Genomic DNA, 20,439 nt, shown 5'->3' with positions numbered 1-20,439 from the left:
CTGACCACTGTCCCTTTATGAGGTTATAACTCTGGAACGCTTCAACGGATCCCGGTGATTCTGACATTTTTTTCTCAAGACATATTGTACTTCATGATAGTGGTAAAATTTCTTTGATATTACCTGCACTTATTTGTGAAAAAAATGGAAATTTGGCAAAAATGTTGAAAATTTCTCAATTTTCCAAATTTGAATTTTTATGCAATTAAATCACAGAGATATGTCACAAAAAATACTTAATAAGTAACATTTCCCACATGTCTACTTTACATCAGCACAATTTTGGAACCAAATTTTTTTTTTGTTAGGGAGTTATAAGGGTTAAAAGTTGACCAGCAATTTTTCATTTTTACAACACCATTTTTTTTTTAGGGACCACATCTCATTTGAAATCATTTTGAGGGGTCTATATGATAGAATGGTGTTACACTTGTGTATTTTCTAAAAACTGCACCCCTCAAGGTGCTCAAAACCACATTCAATAAGTTTATTAACCCTTCAGGTGATTCACAGGAATTTTACATTTAACTTTTCTTCACAAAAAATTTACTTCAGCTCCAATTTGTTTTATTTTACCAAGGGTAACAGGAGAAAATGGACCCCAATCGTTGTTAAACAATTTGTCCTGAGTACGCCGATACCCCACATGTGGGGGTAAACCACTGTTTGGGCGCATGACAGAGCTCGGAAGCGAAGGAGCGCCATTTGACTTTTCAATGCAAAATTGACTGGAATTGAGAAGGGACGCCATGTTGCGTTTGGAGAGCCACTGATATGCCTAAACATTGAAACCCCCCACAAGTGACACCATTTTGGAAAGTAGACCCCCTAAGGAACTTATCTAGAGGTGTGGCGAGCACTTTGACCCACCAAGTGATTCACAGAAGTTTATAATGTAGAACTGTTAAATATAAAAAATTGTTTTTGTCACAAAAATTATCTTTTCGCCCCAAATTTTTTATTTTCCCAAGGGTAAGAGAAGAAATTGGACCCAAAAAGTTGTTGTACAATTTGTCCTGAGTACACTGATACCCCATATGTGCGGGTAAACCACTGTTTGGGCGCATGGGAGATCTCGGAAGGGAAGGAGCGCCGTTTGACTTTTCAATGCAAAATTGACAGGAATTGAGATGGGACGCCATGTTGCGTTTGGAGAGCCATTGATGTGCCTAAACATTGAAACCCCCCACAAGTGACACCATTTTGGAAAGTAGACCCAGTAAGGAACTTATCTAGATGTGTGGTGAGCACTTTGACCCACCAAGTGTTAGGACTGGCGGAACGCACCAAGACAGATGGTATAGATGCGTTCGCAGTCCGGGGTCCACCGTGCAGGTGAAAACCTGCTGCTAGCAATTAGCAGACTATATGGCGGTACACTAGACTATACACGCGTGGGTTAACCTCACCCAGCGTGAAAGAAGCAATCCTGTTAAGGCACAGGACCGCAGTACCGCACCTAAAGCGCGAGCAAGTAGTCAGCGAACTCAACCCCAACTGGGATTGAAGTCCGATTAGACCCTTGGTGGCGCAACACCGCAACTTGGTGTGAAATGAAACAGAAGAGCATGCAGTGCCGCACTGACGAATGCCACTAACCACCCAGGCTTGGGTAAGGAAAGCACAGAGGAAGTGCACGGCGCCGTACCGGCGGTCTCAGCAACTGGACGCTATAATGTGTGACTAGTGCTGTAGGATAAGTCGGGCGCTAGGTAGCAGCCATACACCTTCCGCGAACAGTCATACTATAGGGTAGGGGTATCCAAGGACGACTTGCACTCACAACATACACACATTAGCAATTGTTTGACAATACTAGCGCATGGCCGTGCGGTCATGCGCAGTTTATATAGCAGCAGCACAGGAAGTGGCCACAGCACTTTTGCCCTTCTAGGACCTGCCAAGAGGACCAATGGAATGTGCTGCAGAGCCTGAGCACATGACCCTCGATCTCCAACGGGAGACCTTACTCTGGGCATGCTCAGTACGTGCAGACAAGAACTTAGTCCCAGAGAAGTCCGCTCGCTGCTGACCAGCACAGACTTTAATAGCAGAGACTGGAGAAACAGCAGTAACTCTCAGAACAGAGTGAGAATGAGCAAGACGCTGGGACCGACGTCCTTGCTGAGCAGACTCCACTGCGGCTGGACAAGAATGGGAGACCGCAGCGGAGGTGGCTCGAGATTCCCCCTGTGCAGAAGCGGGAACTCGACCCCTAACATTACCCCCCCTCCTTGGGCCTCGCTACGTTCGAAGGCAACAATGAGCTGCGGAGCCCGAATGTGCTCAGCAGGCTCCCAGGACCTATCCTCAGGGCCGTAACCCTTCCAGTCCACCAAAAAAATGTTTTTGCCACGTACCACCTTGCACCCCAAGATAGCGTTCACCTCGAAATCGTCCGTAGACGAACCCGATGTCCCGGCAGATGACTCAGAAAACCGAGACATGTATACGGGCTTAAGGAGGGACACATGAAAGGTGTCGGTGATACCAAGGCGTGGAGGAAGGGCCAGACGGTAGACCACAGGATTAACCTGTTCGAGGACCTTGAAGGGACCCAAGTAGCGAGGAGCAAATTTAGTGGACTCAACTCGCAGCCTGATGTTACGGGCGGAGAGCCACACCAAGTCGCCAGGAGCAAAGGACGGGGCGGGGCGCCGATGAGCATCGGCGGAGGACCTCATTCTCTCCTTAGAGGCCCGAATGGCATCCTGAGTGCGGTCCCAAATATCCCGTGCCTCCACAGCCCAGTCTGCCACCCTGGAGTCTGCGGAAGACACGGGCATAGGCACAGGTACCCGTGGATGCTGACCATAGTTGAGGAAGAATGGGGTTTGTCCAGTGGAGTCGGCTACGGCGTTGTTCAGCGCAAACTCTGCCCATGATAGCAAGGATGCCCAGTCATCCTGCCTGGCTGAAACAAAATGTCGCAGGTATGTGACCAAGGTCTGGTTGGCCCTCTCTACCAACCCATTCGTCTCGGGATGATAAGCGGAAGAGAGATTCAACTCAATACTGAGAAGACGACACAGCTCTCTCCAGAACCGAGATGCAAACTGGGGACCCCGGTCACTGACAATTTTGTCAGGCATACCATGTAGGCGGAAGATGTGCTTAATGAACAACGCAGCCAAGGCCCGTGCAGAAGGTAACCGTGGTAGCGGCACCAAATGCACCATTTTCGAGAAATGATCGGTGATGACCCAAATGATGGTACAGCCGCGAGACAAAGTCCATCCCGACCATCTCCCAGGGCCTATCTGCCACCGGCAAGGGATAGCGCAACCCAGCTGGCCTTTGACGCGGAGATTTATTTTTGGCGCAGGAGACACACGCCAGAATATAATCCCTGACATCCCGGACCATATGCGGCCACCAGTACATCCTCGCCAGTAGCTCAGATGTCCTCTTTGTCCCAAAGTGTCCACCCACTCTGGACGAATGAGCCCAAGAGAGAACCTCCGGTCGCAAATTAATGGGCACAAAAGTCTTGCCCGGAGGCACAGACTCAAGCGAAACCGGTGCTACGGTTCTCAGGCTCTCAGAGGGAACAATAAGCCGAGGCTCCTCTTCCTCCTCTTCAGTTGACATAAGGGAGTGAGAGAGAGCATCAGCACGAATATTCTTCTCCCCGGCGAGAAAATGAAGAGAAAAGTGGAACCGGGAAAAGAACAAGGACCATCTGGCTTGGTGAGAATTTAGCCGCTGGGCTGTCTGTAAGTAGACCAAATTTTTGTGGTCAGTGTAAACCTGGAAGGGAAACCGCGCACCTTCCAGAAGATGTCTCCACTCTGAAAAGGCCAACTTCATTGCTAGCAGCTCCCTATCCCCGATGGAGTAGTTTCTCTCCGCTGGCGAGAAAGTCTTAGAGAAGAAGAAGCATGGATGCTTCCGACCTTGAGCATCCTTCTGGTAGAGGACTGCTCCAGCACCAACGGACGAGGCATCCACCTCCATTAGGAATGGCTTATCCACATCGGGATGATGTAAGATGGGAGCGCTAGCAAAGTAGGACTTAATAGAAGTGAAGGCCTTGGAGACCTCTTCCGACCACAATTTAGGATTCGCTCCCTTCTTGGTGAGGGCTACCAAGGGAGCTACCAGAGTTGAGAAGTGGGGAATGAACTGGCGGTAATAGTTAATGAACCCCATAAAGCACTGCACCGCTTTAAGAGAATGGGGCTCTTGCCAGTCCATCACAGCCTGTAGTTTGGCAGGATCCATAGCCAATCCCTGGGCGGAGATGATATAGCCCAGGAACGGCAAAAACTCCTGCTCAAACATACACTTCTCCAACTTAGCGTAAAGAGAGTTTGCCCGTAGGAGGTCGAAGACTCTGCCAACATCTCTCCGGTGGGAGTCAATATCTGGAGAAAAGATGAGAATATCATCCAGATAGACTACAACTGAGGTGGAAAGCATATCACGGAAGATGTCGTTGACAAAGTCTTGAAAAACGGCTGGGGCATTACAGAGCCCGAAGGGCATCACCAGATACTCATAGTGCCCATCTCTGGTGTTAAACGCCGTTTTCCATTCGTCCCCCTCACGGATGCGAATCAGGTTGTAAGCACCCCGCAGATCTAATTTAGTAAATACCCTTGCTCCCCGAAGCCTATCGAAGAGCTCAGATATCAAGGGCAAAGGATACTTGTTCTTAACGGTGATAGCGTTAAGACCCCTGTAGTCTATGCATGGACGTAGCTCCCCATTTTTCTTCTGCACGAAGAAGAACCCTGCCCCAGCAGGTGACACTGTCTTCCTGATAAACCCTCTTGCCAGATTCTCTTGAATGTACTGAGACATGGCCTCCGTCTCCGGGAGAGATAATGGATAAACTCGACCCCGGGGAGGCTCCGCACCAGGCAAGAGATCGATAGGACAGTCATAGGGGCGATGGGGCGGAAGGATCTCCGCTGCCTTCTTGGAGAACACGTCTGCGTAAGACCAATATTGCTTGGGGAGAGAGGATAGATCTGCGGGTACCTCAGTAGTGGCAACCTGAACGCACTCTCGGTGACACCTACCCCCACATGATTCACCCCATCCCAGAATTCTGCCTGAGGACCACTCGATGTGAGGAGAGTGGTACCGTAGCCAAGGTATCCCCAACAGGACCTCATCAATACCCTCAGGAATGACGAGCAGAGAAATAATCTCCTGATGGGATGGCGACAGGGACAGAGTAACAGGGATGGTCTGATGTACCGTTACTGGTTGAGATAGCATAACCAGGGGTATTGCGTGACGTTGGGCGAAGGCAGAAGACATAAAATTGCCCTCCGCCCCAGAATCCACGCAGAGGTCTACCGAGTGGGAGGATGAGCCAAAGGTAATTGTCCCCTTAAAGGACAATTTGGAGGCAAACGTCGCAGTGTCTAGTGCACCTCCACCTACTACCACTAGACGCTGACGTTTCCTCGACCGCTGATGACATCTGGTGGCAAGATGTCCTGACTGTTGGCAAACATGGCAACCCTGGAGTGCACGAGCGGTCTGGGACTTAGATCCCGCTCATGACACCACCTTAGGTTCCTGGAACTCAGGAGCCTGGACTGGAGATTCCAAAGGTTTGGCGAAGGTGGGAGCCAGCCGAAACCTCTGCCTACACTGGGATCGCTCTAACCTCCGCTCGTGAAAACGGAGGTCAATGCGAGTAGATACTGCTATTAACTCCTCCAGTGTGGCGGGAATCTCCCTAGTGGCCAGAGCATCCTTAACATGGTCAGCCAGCCCCCTCCAAAATATAGGGATAAGGGCTTTATCCGACCACTCCAGCTCAGATGCCAGAGTGCGGAAATGGACGGCAAAAAGGCTGACCAAGGACGAGCCCTGAGTCAGTGCCAACAGTTGGAGCGCCGTGTCATGGGTGACACGAGGTCCTAGAAAGACCTGTTTCAGAGTGCTCAGGAATAACGGAGCACTCTGCACCACATGATCGCCACGCTCCCACAGCGGCGTAGCCCACTGCAACGCCCTGTCCGACAATAAGAAAATTATAAAGCCCACCTTAGCCCGCTCTGTAGGGAAACGAGAGGCCAGAAGCTCGAGATGTATTGAGCACTGACTCACGAAACCCCTACAGGACTTACTGTCACCAGAAAATTTCTCTGGTAGCGGGAGGCGAGATAGCGTTGGTACAGGAACGGCAGTGGACAAGGTAGCTGCAGCCACACTTGCAGCCTGAACAGCGACAGCAGTAACATCCACAGCTGAGGTTGAAGGCTCAAGAGCCGCCAACCTTCCCTCCAGCTGCTGGATGTACCGCTGTAAACGCTGGTCGTCCGCCATTTTACTAGCCAGACCCTGGCGCTAGTATTCTGTTAGGACTGGTGGAACGCACCAAGACAGATGGTATAGATGCGTTCGCAGTCCGGGGTCCACCGTGCAGGTGAAAACCTGCTGCTAGTAATTAGCAGACTATATGGCGGTACACTAGAGTATACACGCGTGGGTTAACCTCACCCAGCGTGAAAGAAGCAATCCTGTTAAGGCACAGGACCGCGGTACCGCACCTAAAGCGCGAGCAAGTAGTCAGCAAACTCAACCCCAACTGGGATTGAAGTCCGATTAGACCCTTGCTGGCGCAACACCGCAACTGGGTGTGAAATGAAACAGAAGAGCATGCAGTGCCGCACTGACGAACGCCACTAACCACCCAGGCTTGGGTAAGGAAAGCACAGAGAAAGTGCACGGCGCCGTACTGGCGGTCACAGCAACTGGACGCTATAATGTGTGACTAGTGCTGTAGGATAAGTCAGGCGCTAGGTAGCAGCCATACACCTTCCGCGAACAGTCATACTATAGGGTAGGGGTATCCAAGGACGACTTGCACTCACAACATACACACATTAGCAATTGTTTGACAATACTAGCGCATGGCCGTGCGGTCATGCGCAGTTTATATAGCAGCAGCACAGGAAGTGGCCACAGCACTTTTGCCCTTCTAGGACCTGCCAAGAGGACCAATGGAATGTGCTGTAGAGCCTGAGCACATGACCCTCGATCTCCAACGGGAGACCTTACGCTGGGCATGCTCAGTACGTGCAGACAAGGACTTAGTCCCAGAGAAGTCCGCTCGCTGCTGACCAGCACAGACTTTAATAGCAGAGACTGGAGAAGCAGCAATAACTCTCAGAACAGAGTGAGAATGAGCAAGACGCTGGGACCGACGTCCTTGCTGAGCAGACTCCACTGCGGCTGGACAAGAATGGGAGACCGCAGCGGAGGTGGCTCGAGATTCCCCCTGTGCAGAAGCGGGAACTTGACCCCTAACACCAAGGGCTTCACAGAAGTTTATAATGCAGAGCCGTAAGAATAAAACAAAGAATTTTTCCCACAAAAATTATTTTTTAGCCCCCTGTTTTGTATTTTCCCGAGGGTAACAGGAGAAATTGGACCCCAAAAGTTGTTGTCCAATTTGTCCTGAGTGCGCTGATACCCCATATTTGGGGGGAACCACAGTTTGGGCACATGGGAGGGCTCGGAAGTGAAGGAGCGCCATTTAGAATGCAGACTTAGATGGAATGGTCTGCAGGCGTCACATTGCGTTTGCAGTGCGCCTAATGTACCTAAACAGTAGAAAACCCCCACAAGTGAACCCATATTGGAAACTAGACCTCACAAGGAACTTATCTAGATGTGTTGTGAGAACTTTGAACCCCCAAGTGTTTCACTACAGTTTATAACGCAGAGCCGTGAAAATAAAAATCCTTTTTTTTCTCACAAAAATTATTTTTTAGCCCCCAGTTTTGTATTTTCCCATGGGTAACAGGAGAAATTGGACCCCAAAAGTTGTTGTCCAATTTGTCCTGAGTACGCTGATACCTCATATGTTGGGGTAAACCCCTGTTTGGGCACACGGGAGAACTCGGAAGGGAAGGAACACTGTTTTACTTTTTCAACGCAGAATTGGCTGGAATTGAGATCGGACGCGATGTCGCGTTTGGAGAGCCCCTGATGTGCCTAAACAGTGGAAACTCCCCAATTATAACTGAAACCCTAATCCAAACACACCCCTAACCCTAATCCCAACGGTAACCCTAACCACACCTCTAACCCAGACACACCCCTAATCCCAACCCTATTCCCAACCGTAATCCACACCCTAACCCTAACTTTAGCCCCAACCCTAACTGTAGCCTTAACCCTAGCCCTAACCTCAGCCCTAACCCTAGCCCTAACCCTAGCCCTAACCCTAACCCTAGCCCTAACCCTAACCCTAACCCTAACCCTAGCCCTAACCCTAGCCCTAACCCTAACCCTAGCCCTAACCCTAGCCCTAACACTAACCCTAATGGGAAAATGGAAATAAATACATTTTTTTAATTTTTCCCTAACTAAGGGGGTGATGAAGGGGGGTTTGATTTACTTTTATAACGGGTTTTTTAGCGGATTTTTATGATTGGCAGCCGTCACACACTAAAAGACGCTTTTTATTGCAAAAAATATTTTTTGCATTACCACATATTGAGAGCTTTAATTTTTCCATATTTTGGTCCACAGAGTCATGTGAGGTCTTGTTTTTTGCGGGACGAGTTGATGTTTTTATTGGTAACATTTTTGGGCACGTGACATTTTTTTTTTTTTTTTAATTCTGATTTTTGTGAGGCAGAATGACCAAAAACCAGCAATTCATGAATTTCTTTTGGGGGAGGCATTTATACTGTTCCGCGTTTGGTAAAATTGATAAATCAGTTTTATTCTTGGGGTCAGTACGATTACAGCGATACCTCATTTATATCATTTTTTAATGTTTTGGCGCTTTTGTACGCTAAAAACTATTTTATAGAAAAAATAATTATTTTTGCATCGCTTTATTCTGAGGACGATAACTTTTTTATTTTTTTGCTGATGATGCTGTATGGCGGCTCATTTTTTGTGCGACAAGATGACACTTTCAGCGGTACCATGATTATTTATATCTGTCATTTTGATCGCGTGTTATTCCACTTTTTGTTCGGCGGTATGATAATAAAGCGTTGTTTTTTGCCTCGTTTTTTTTTTTTTTTAAAGGTGTTTACTGTAGGGGTCAACTAGTGTTATAGTTTTATAGGTGGGGTCGTTACGGACGCGGCGATACTAAATATGTGTACTTCTATTGTTTTTTTTTTTTTATTTAGATAAAGAAATGAATTTATGGGAATAATATTTATTTATTTTTTTCATTATTTAGGAATTTTTTGTTTTATTTTTTTTACACGTGTGGAAATGTTTTTTTTTACTTTTTTACTTTGTCCCAGGTGGGGACATCACAGATCGGTGATCTGACAGTGTGCACAGCACTCTGTCAGATCACTGATCTCACTTAGAGCAGTGCAGCCTTCACAGTGCCTGCTCTGAGCAGGCTCTGAAGCCACCTCCCTCCCTGCAGGACCCGGATGCCGCGGCCATCTTGGATCCGGGGCCTGCAGCGAGGAAGGAGGTAGGAGACCCTCGCAGCAACGCGATCACATCGCGTTGCTGCGGGGGTCTCAGGGAAGCCCGCAGGGAGCCCCCTCCCTGCGGGAAGCTTCCCTGTACCGCCGGCACATCGCGATCATGTTTGATCGCGGTGTGCCGGGGGTTAATGTGCTGGGGGCGGTCCGTGACCGCTCCTGGCACATAGTGCCGGATGTCAGCTGCGATAGGCAGCTGACACCCGGCCGCGATCGGTCGCGCTCCCCCCGTGAGCGCGGCCGATTGCGCTGGACGTACTATTCCGTCCTTGGGAATTAGGGCCCACCCCACATGGACGGAATAGTATGTCCAATGGCAGAAAGGGGTTAATCAAAAAATATATACAGTGGGGCAAAAAAGTATTTAGTCAGTCAGCAATAGTGCAAGTTCCACCACTTAAAAAGATGAGAGGCGTCTGTAATTTACATCATAGGTAGACCTCAACTATGGGAGACAAACTGAGGAAAAAAAATCCAGAAAATCACATTGTCTGTTTTTTTAACATTTTATTTGCATATTATGGTGGAAAATAAGTATTTGGTCAGAAACAAAATTTCATCTCAATACTTTGTAATATATCCTTTGTTGGCAATGACAGAGGTCAAACGTTTTCTGTAAGTCTTCACAAGGTTGCCACACACTGTTGTTGGTATGTTGGCCCATTCCTCCATGCAGATCTCCTCTAGAGCAGTGATGTTTTTGGCTTTTCGCTTGGCAACACGGACTTTCAACTCCCTCCAAAGGTTTTCTATAGGGTTGAGATCTGGAGACTGGCTAGGCCACTCCAGGACCTTGAAATGCTTCTTATGAATCCACTCCTTCGTTGCCATGGCGGTGTGCTTTGGATCATTGTCATGTTGAAAGACCCAGCCACGTTTCATCTTCAATGCCCTTGCTGATGGAAGGAGGTTTGCACTCAAAATCTCACGATACATGGCCCCATTCATACTTTCATGTACCCAGATCAGTCATCCTGGCCCCTTTGCAGAGAAACAGCCCCAAAGCATGATGTTTCCACCACCATGCTTTACAGTAGGTATGGTGTTTGATGGATGCAACTCAGTATTCTTTTTCCTCCAAACACGACAAGTTGTGTTTCTACCAAACAGTTCCAGTTTGGTTTCATCAGACCACAGGACATTCTCCCAAAACTCCTCTGGATCATCCAAATGCTCTCTAGCAAACTTCAGACGGGCCCGGACATGTACTGGCTTAAGCAGTGGGACACGTCTGGCACTACAGGATCTGAGTCCATGGTGGCGTAGTGTGTTACTTATGGTAGGCCTTGTTACATTGGTCCCAGCTCTCTGCAGTTCATTCACTAGGTCCCCCCGCGTGGTTCTGGGATTTTTGCTCACCGTTCTTGTGATCATTCTGACCCCACGGGGTGGGATTTTGCGTGGAGCCCCAGATCGAGGGAGATTATTAGTGGTCTTGTATGTCTTCCATTTTCTAATTATTGCTCCCACTGTTGATTTCTTCACTCCAAGCTGGTTGGCTATTGCAGATTCAGTCTTCCCAGCCTGGTGCAGGGCTACAATTTAGTTTCTGGTGTCCTTTGACAGCTCTTTGGTCTTCACCATAGTGGAGTTTGGAGTCAGACTGTTTGAGGGTGTGCACAGGTGTCTTTTTATACTGATAACAAGTTTAAACAGGAGCCATTACTACAGGTAATGAGTGGAGGACAGAGGAGACTCTTAAAGAAGAAGTTACAGGTCTGTGAGAGCCAGAAATCTTGATTGTTTGTTTCTGACTAAATACTTATTTTCCACCATAATGTGCAAATAAAATGTTAAAAAAACAGACAATGTGATTTTCTGGATTTTTTTTTCTCAGTTTGTCTCCCATAGTTGAGGTCTACCTATGATGCAAATTACAGACGCCTCTCATCTTTTTAAGTGGTGGAACTTGCACTATTGCTGACTGACTAAATACTTTTTTGCCCCACTGTATATGATTCCCACTATAAAAAAGTCTCCACGATGAGATGGGAAGCTTTCAAGTCTCGTTTTCTAGGACATGCATGTAAAAAAATGCTGTGAAAGAACTGAGTGAAATGAAGCAGCCCCGGCCGGTGGCAATGCTTCAATACAAAAAGACAGAGCTGCGTGCTGCAGACAGATTAAGCACCGAAGAAGGATCATCGCCTCTTCTCCTTAACACGTGAGCTCCAACTTAAGATAACAGGCTGAGTGCACACAGCAGATTTACGATCAGGCTTAATCTGTCTGCAGCACGTGCGTATTTAGAATTACGTCACTGTACCACCATTTTATTGAATACAGTTTCTGGTTCTGTTTAAACTCTCGTAGTGTGCGCAAATTTAATTTTATTAAAAAAAAATACCTGCCTGTGTTGATGGTGACATTTTCTTTCCTCTAGACATAGAGGATGTTGCCTTCTCACGGTTACAGGTCTAGGTAGAAAATAATCATTATACAGATCTCTATCCATTTATAAATCTGTAGAATGTCATTAGATCGCTCTGTCTTCTACTTTAAAAAAAAATCAAATAAAATAATTGAGGTATATCAAAAGTTGTTCTGAATCCTGCAAATAACTTGGCTGTGAATAAAGTATTATTTTTTACTGGTAAATATTTGAATTAATCAATTTTGATTTTCTATTCTATTCCATTTCTGTTATAGGGATTGATGTTTGGCTATGCCACGGATGAGACAGAAGAGGGTATGCCATTGACTATTGTTCTTGCACACAAACTAAATGCAAAATTAGCAGAATTACGGCGCAGTGGTGATCTTCCTTGGCTTAGACCAGATTCCAAAACACAGGTATGTAAAATAGGGAAATTCTTTTCTTCTCTCCTTTAAAGTAGTATTCTTTTGTTAATAAATTGTTTCATTTGGAAAGCATAAAAATTAGTGATGAGTGAACGTGCTCACCACTACTCGGTACTCGCCCGAGTATCACTATGCTCGGTGTACTCGGCAAACACTGTTATGACCTGGTGGTAAGGACAATAATGGACCTGGTGGTTAAGAGCACACGGAATGACCTGATAGTTACAAATAATTTAGGACGAGCTCTGAGACGTGGGAACTCTGCTGACCGCAATCCCTAATCCTATCAACCACACTAGAAATAGCCGTGGATTGCTCCTAACGCTCCCTATGCAACTCGGCACAGCCTAAGGAACTAGCTAGCCCTAAAGATAGAAAAATAAAGCCTACCTTGCCTCAGAGAAATTCCCCAAAGGAAAAGGCAGCCCCCCACATATAATGACTGTGAGTAAAGATGAAAATACAAACACAGAGATGAAATAGATTAAGCAAAGTGAGGCCCGACTTACTGAACAGACTGAGGATAGGAAAGGTAGCTTTGCGGTCAGCACAAAAACCTACAAAAAGACCACGCAGAGGGTGCAAAAAGACCCTCCGCACCGACTCACGGTGCGGAGGTGCTCCCTCTGCGTCACAAAGCTTCCAGCAAGCAAGACAAAAATCAAAATAGCAAGCTGGACAGAAAAATAGCAAACCAGAGAAAAACAAGCAGTCACTTAGCTTCTGCTGGGAAGACAGGTCACAAGAACGATCCAGGAGTGAACTAGACCAATACTGGAACATTGACAGGTGGCATGGAGCAAAGATCTAAGTGTAGTTAAATAGAGCGGCAGCTAACGAATTAACCTCGTCACCTGTGGAAGGAAACTCAGAAACACCCACAGCCACCAGAGAAAGTCCATGGACAGAACCAGCCGAAGTACCATTCATGACCACAGGAGGGAGCCCGACAACAGAATTCACAACAGTACCCCCCCTGTTATGTTTGCTAATGACAGGTGTTATGAAGGCAATCCAGAAACACAGTGTGCTTAGCGATCAGAGCGCACACAGTGATCTGACAAATACCCAAAAATACAAGAACGAGCTCTGAGACGTGGAAACTCTGTAGACTGCACACCTGATCCTATCCTAAACACAACTAAAAGCGGCTGTGGATTGCGCCTAACAACTACCTAGGCAACTCGGCACAGCCTAAGAAACTAGCTAGCCTGAAGATAGAAAAATAGGCCTGACTTGCCCCAGAGAAATTCCCCAAAGGAAAAGGCAGCCCCCCACATATAATGACTGTGAGTAAGATGAAAAGACAAAACGTAGGGATGAAATAGATTCAGCAAAGTGGGGCCCGATATTCTAGGACAGAGCGAGGACAGTAAAGCGAACTTTGCAGTCTACAAAAAACCCTAAAGCAAAACCACGCAAAGGGGGCAAAAAAAACCCACCGTGCCGAACTAACGGCACGGCGGTACACCCTTTGCGTCTCAGAGCTTCCAGCAAAACAAAAGACAAGCTGGACAGAAAAAAAGCAACAAAAAAAACAAAAAGCACTTAGCTATACAGAGCAGCAGGTCACAGGAACAATCAGGAGAAGCTCAGATCCAACACTGAAACATTGACAAGGAGCAAGGATAGCATCATCAGGCGGAGTTAAGTAATGAAGCAGTTAACGAGCTCACCAGAACACCTGAGGGAGGAAGCTCAGAAGCTGCAGTACCACTTGTGACCACAGGAGTGAATTCAGCCACAGAATTCACAACAGTACCCCCCCCTTGAGGAGGGGTCACCGAACCCTCACCAGAGCCCCCAGGCCGACCAGGATGAGCCGCATGAAAGGCACGAACAAGATCGGAAGCATGAACATCAGAGGCAAAAACCCAGGAATTATCTTCCTGAGCATAACCCTTCCATTTAACCAGATACTGGAGTTTCCGTCTAGAAACACGAGAATCCAAAATCTTCTCCACAATATACTCCAATTCCCCCTCCACCAAAACCGGGGCAGGAGGCTCAACAGATGGAACCATAGGTGCCACGTATCTCCGCAACAACGACCTATGGAATACATTATGTATGGAAAAGGAGTCTGGGAGGGTCAAACGAAAAGACACAGGATTGAGAACCTCAGAAATCCTATACGGACCAATAAAACGAGGTTTAAATTTAGGAGAGGAAACCTTCATAGGAATATGACGAGAAGATAACCAAACCAGATCCCCAACACGAAGTCGGGGACCCACACGGCGTCTGCGATTAGCGAAAAGTTGAGCTTTCTCCTGGGACAAGATCAAATTGTCCACTACCTGAGTCCAGATCTGCTGCAACCTATCCACCACAGAATCCACACCAGGACAGTCCGAAGACTCAACCTGTCCTGAAGAGAAACGAGGATGGAACCCAGAATTGCAAAAAAATGGAGAAACCAAGGTAGCCGAGCTGGCCCGATTATTAAGGGCGAACTCAGCCAACGGCAAAAAGGACACCCAATCATCCTGGTCTGCAGAAACAAAACATCTCAGATATGTTTCCAAGGTCTGATTGGTTCGTTCGGTCTGGCCATTAGTCTGAGGATGGAAAGCCGAGGAAAAGGATAGGTCAATGCCCATCCTACCACAAAAGGATCGCCAGAACCTTGAAACAAACTGGGAACCTCTGTCAGAAACAATATTCTCAGGAATGCCATGCAACCGAACCACATGCTGAAAGAACAAAGGTACCAAATCAGAGGAGGAAGGCAATTTAGCCAAGGGCACCAGATGGACCATTTTAGAAAAGCGATCACAGACCACCCAAATGACTGACATCTTTTGAGAAACGGGAAGGTCAGAAATGAAATCCATCGAAATATGTGTCCAAGGCCTCTTTGGGACCGGCAAGGGCAAAAGCAACACACTGGCACGAGAACAGCAGGGCTTAGCCCTAGCACAAATCCCACAGGACTGCACAAAAGTACGTACATCCCGTGACAGAGATGGCCACCAGAAGGATCTAGCCACTAACTCTCTGGTACCAAAGATTCCAGGATGACCAGCCAACACCGAACAATGAAGTTCAGAGATAAGTTTATTAGTCCACCTATCAGGGACGAACAGTTTCTCTGCTGGACAACGATCAGGTTTATTCGCCTGAAATTTTTGCAGCACCCGCCGCAAATCAGGGGAGATGGCAGACACAATGACTCCTTCCTTGAGGATACCCGCTGGCTCAGATAAACCCGGAGAGTCGGGCACAAAACTCCTAGACAGAGCCTCCGCCTTCACATTTTTAGAGTCCGGAAGGTACGAAATCACAAAGTCGAAGCGGGCAAAAAATAACGACCAACGGGCCTGTCTAGGATTCAAGCGCTTGGCAGACTCGAGATAAGTCAAGTTCTTATGATCAGTCAATACCACCACGCGATGCTTAGCTCCTTCAAGCCAATGACGCCACTCCTCGAATGCCCACTTCATGGCCAGCAACTCTCGATTGCCCACATCATAATTACGCTCAGCGGGCGAAAACTTCCTGGAAAAGAAAGCACATGGTTTCATCACTGAGCAATCAGAACCTCTCTGTGACAAAACCGCCCCTGCTCCAATCTCAGAAGCATCAACCTCGACCTGGAACGGAAGAGAAACATCTGGCTGACACAACACAGGGGCAGAACAAAAACGACGCTTCAACTCCTGAAAAGCTTCCACAGCAGCAGAAGACCAATTAACCAAATCAGCACCCTTCTTGGTCAAATCGGTCAATGGTTTGGCAATGCTAGAAAAATTACAGATGAAGCGACGATAAAAATTAGCAAAGCCCAGGAACTTTTGCAGACTTTTCAGAGATGTCGGCTGAATCCAATCCTGGATGGCTTGGACCTTAACTGGATCCATCTCGATAGTAGAAGGGGTAAAGATGAACCCCAAAAATGAAACTTTCTGCACACCGAAGAGACACTTTGATCCCTTCACAAACAAAGAGTTAGCACGCAGGACCTGAAAAACCATTCTGACCTGCTTCACATGAGACTCCCAATCATCTGAGAAGATCAAAATGTCATCCAAGTAAACAATCAGGAATTTATCCAGATACTCACGGAAGATGTCATGCATAAAAGACTGAAACACAGATGGAGCATTGGCAAGTCCGAACGGCATCACTAGATGCTCAAAATGACCCTCGGGCGTATTGAATGCAGTTTTCCATTCATCTCCTTGCCTGATTCTCACCAGATTATATGCACCACGAAGATCTATCTTAGTGAACCAACTAGCCCCCTTAATCCGAGCAAACAAGTCAGATAACAATGGCAAGGGATACTGAAATTTAGCAGTGATCTTATTAAGAAGGCGGTAATCAATACACGGTCTCAGCGAACCATCCTTCTTGGCTACAAAGAAGAACCCTGCTCCCAGTGGTGATGACGATGGGCGAATATGTCCCTTCTCCAGGGATTCCTTCACATAACTGCGCATAGCGGCGTGTTTGGGCACGGATAAATTAAATAATCGACCTTTAGGGAATTTACTACCAGGAATCAAATTGATAGCACAATCACAATCCCTATGCGGAGGTAGAGCATCGGACTTGGGCTCTTCAAATACATCCTGATAATCAGACAAGAACTCTGGGACCTCAGAAGGGGTGGATGACGAAATCGACAAGAATGGAACATCACCATGTACCCCCTGACAACCCCAGCTGGATACCGACATGGAATTCCAATCCAATACTGGATTATGGGTTTGTAGCCATGGCAACCCCAACACGACCACATCATGCAGATTATGCAACACCAGAAAGCGAATAACTTCCTGATGTGCAGGAGTCATGCACATGGTCAGCTGGGCCCAGTATTGAGGTTTATTCTTGGCCAAAGGTGTAGCATCAATTCCTCTCAATGGAATAGGACACCGCAAAGGCTCCAAGAAAAACCCACAACGTTTAGCATAATCCAAATCCATCAGATTCAGGGCAGCGCCCGAATCCACAAACGCCATGACAGAAAACGACGACAAAGAGCATATCAAGGTAATGGACAGAAGGAATTTGGACTGTACAGTACCAATGACGGCAGACCTAGCAGACCGCTTAGTGCGCTTAGGACAATCAGAAATAGCATGAGTGGAATCACCACAGTAGAAACACAGACCATTCAGACGTCTGTATTCCTGCCGTTCAACTCTAGTCATAGTCCTATCGCACTGCATAGGCTCAGGTTTAACCTCAGGCAGTACCGCCAAATGGTGCACAGATTTACGCTCGCGCAAGCGTCGACCGATCTGAATGGCCAAAGACAAAGACTCATTCAAACCAGCAGGCATAGGAAATCCCACCATGACATCCTTAAGAGCCTCAGAGAGACCCTTTCTGAACAAAGCTGCCAGCGCAGATTCATTCCACTGAGTGAGTACTGACCATTTCCTAAATTTCTGACAATATACTTCTATATCATCCTGACCCTGGCACAAAGCCAGCAAATTTTTCTCAGCCTGATCCACTGAATTAGGCTCATCGTACAGCAATCCGAGCGCCAGGAAAAACGCATCGACACTACTCAATGCAGGGTCTCCTGGCGCAAGAGAAAATGCCCAGTCTTGAGGGTCGCCGCGCAAAAAAGAAATAATAATCAAAACCTGTTGAATAGGATTACCAGAAGAATGAGGTTTCAAGGCCAGAAATAGCTTACAATTATCTTTGAAACTTAGAAACTTAGTTCTATCTCCAAAAAACAAATCAGGAATAGGAATTCTTGGTTCTAACATAGATTTCTGATCAATAGTATCTTGAATTTTTTGTACATTTATAACGAGATTATCCATTGAAGAGCACAGACCCTGAATATCCATGTCCACACCTGTGTCCAGAATCACCCAAATGTCTAGGGGAAAAAAAAAAGTGAACACAGAGCAGAAAAAAAAAAAAAAAATGATGTCAGAACTTTTCCTTTCCCTCTATTGAGAATCATTAGTTGGGCTCCTTGTACTGTTATGTTTGCTAATGACAGGTGTTCTGAAGGCAATCCAGAAACACAGTGTGCTTAGCGATCAGAGCGCACACAGTGATCTGACAAATACCCAAAAATACAAGAACGAGCTCTGAGACGTGGAAACTCTGTAGACTGCACATCTGATCCTATCCTAAACACAACTAAAAGCGGCTGTGGATTGCGCCTAACAACTACCTAGGCAACTCGGCACAGCCTAAGAAACTAGCTAGCCTGAAGATAGAAAAATAGGCCTGACTTGCCCCAGAGAAATTCCCCAAAGGAAAAGGCAGCCCCCCACATATAATGACTGTGAGTAAGATGAAAAGACAAAACGTAGGGATGAAATAGATTCAGCAAAGTGGGGCCCGATATTCTAGGACAGAGCGAGGACAGTAAAGCGAACTTTGCAGTCTACAAAAAACCCTAAAGCAAAACCACGCAAAGGGGGCAAAAAAAACCCACCGTGCCGAACTAACGGCACGGCGGTACACCCTTTGCGTCTCAGAGCTTCCAGCAAAACAAAAGACAAGCTGGACAGAAAAAAAGCAACAAAAAAAACAAAAAGCACTTAGCTATACAGAGCAGCAGGTCACAGGAACAATCAGGAGAAGCTCAGATCCAACACTGAAACATTGACAAGGAGCAAGGATAGCATCATCAGGTGGAGTTAAGTAATGAAGCAGTTAACGAGCTCACCAGAACACCTGAGGGAGGAAGCTCAGAAGCTGCAGTACCACTTGTGACCACAGGAGTGAATTCAGCCACAGAATTCACAACAGTACCCCCCCCTTGAGGAGGGGTCACCGAACCCTCACCAGAGCCCCCAGGCCGACCAGGACAAGCCAAATGAAAGGCACGAACCAGATCGGCAGCATGAACATCAGAGGCAAAAACCCAGGAATTATCTTCCTGACCATAACCCTTCCACTTGACCAGGTACTGGAGTTTCCGTCTCGAAATACGAGAATCCAAAATCTTCTCCACCACATACTCCAACTCCCCCTCAACCAACACCGGGGCAGGAGGATCAACGGATGGAACCACAGGCGCCACGTATCTCCGCAACAACGACCTATGGAACACATTATGGATGGCAAAAGAAGCAGGAAGGGCCAAACAAAATGACACAGGATTAATAACCTCAGAAATCTTATACGGACCAATGAAATGAGGCTTAAACTTAGGAGAGGAAACCTTCATAGGAACATAACGAGACGACAACCAAACCAAATCCCCAACACGAAGTCGGGGACCCACACAATGCCGGCGGTTAGCGAAACGTTGAGCCTTCTCCTGGGACAATGTCAAATTGTCCACCACATGAGTCCAAATCTGCTGCAACCTATCCACCACAGTATCTACACCAGGACAGTCCGAAGACTCAACCTGCCCTGAAGAAAAACGCGGATGGAATCCAGAATTGCAGAAAAACGGCGAAACCAAAGTAGCCGAGCTGGCCCGATTATTAAGGGCGAACTCAGCCAACGGCAAAAAGGACACCCAATCATCCTGATCAGCAGAAACAAAGCATCTCAGATATGTTTCCAAAGTCTGATTAGTTTGTTCGGTTTGTCTGAGGATGGAAAGCCGAGGAAAAAGACAAATCAATGCCCATCCTAGCACAAAAAGATCGCCAAAACCTCGAAACAAACTGGGAACCTCTGTCAGAATCGATGTTCTCCGGGATACCATGCAAACGAACCACATGCTGGAAAAACAATGGCACGAAATCAGAGGAGGAAGGCAATTTAGACAAAGGTACCAAATGGACCATCTTAGAAAAGCGATCACAAACCACCCAAATGACCGACATCTTTTGAGAGACGGGGAGATCCAAAATAAAATCCATAGAAATATGCGTCCAGGGCCTCTTCGGGATCGGCAAGGGCAAAAGCAACCCACTGGCACGAGAACAGCAGGGCTTAGCCCGAGCACAAGTCCCACAGGACTGCACAAAAGAACGCACATCCCGTGACAAAGACGGCCACCAAAAGGATCTAGCCACCAAATCTCTGGTACCAAAGATTCCAGGATGCCCAACCAATACTGAACAATGAATCTCAGAGATAACTCTACTAGTCCATCTATCAGGGACAAACAGTTTCTCTGCTGGGCAACGGTCAGGTCTATCAGCCTGAAATTTTTGCAGCACCCGCCGCAAATCAGGGGAGATGGCAGACAAAATTACCCCCTCTTTGAGAATACCCGCCGGCTCAGGAACACCCGGAGAGTCAGGCACAA

The 20,439-nt window shown here is 47.1% G+C and overlaps 1 protein-coding gene across 1 annotated transcript in view; it reads left to right on the top strand.

The window, feature by feature from the left end:
* MAT1A (methionine adenosyltransferase 1A) overlaps positions 1-20,439 on the top strand; it is an 88,320-nt gene that overhangs the window by 52,073 nt on the left and 15,808 nt on the right. The window contains exon 5 of the mRNA XM_069755815.1: positions 12,087-12,230. Within this exon, the coding sequence (XP_069611916.1) occupies positions 12,087-12,230 (144 nt within the window). The remainder of the gene's footprint in view (positions 1-12,086; positions 12,231-20,439) is intronic.

Source organism: Ranitomeya imitator, chromosome 2, assembly GCF_032444005.1.
Source record: "Ranitomeya imitator isolate aRanImi1 chromosome 2, aRanImi1.pri, whole genome shotgun sequence".
Classification (NCBI taxonomy): Eukaryota; Metazoa; Chordata; class Amphibia; order Anura; family Dendrobatidae; genus Ranitomeya; species Ranitomeya imitator.
The sequence above is the reverse complement of the archived record's forward strand: the minus strand, read 5'-3'. Positions and strand labels throughout refer to the sequence as shown.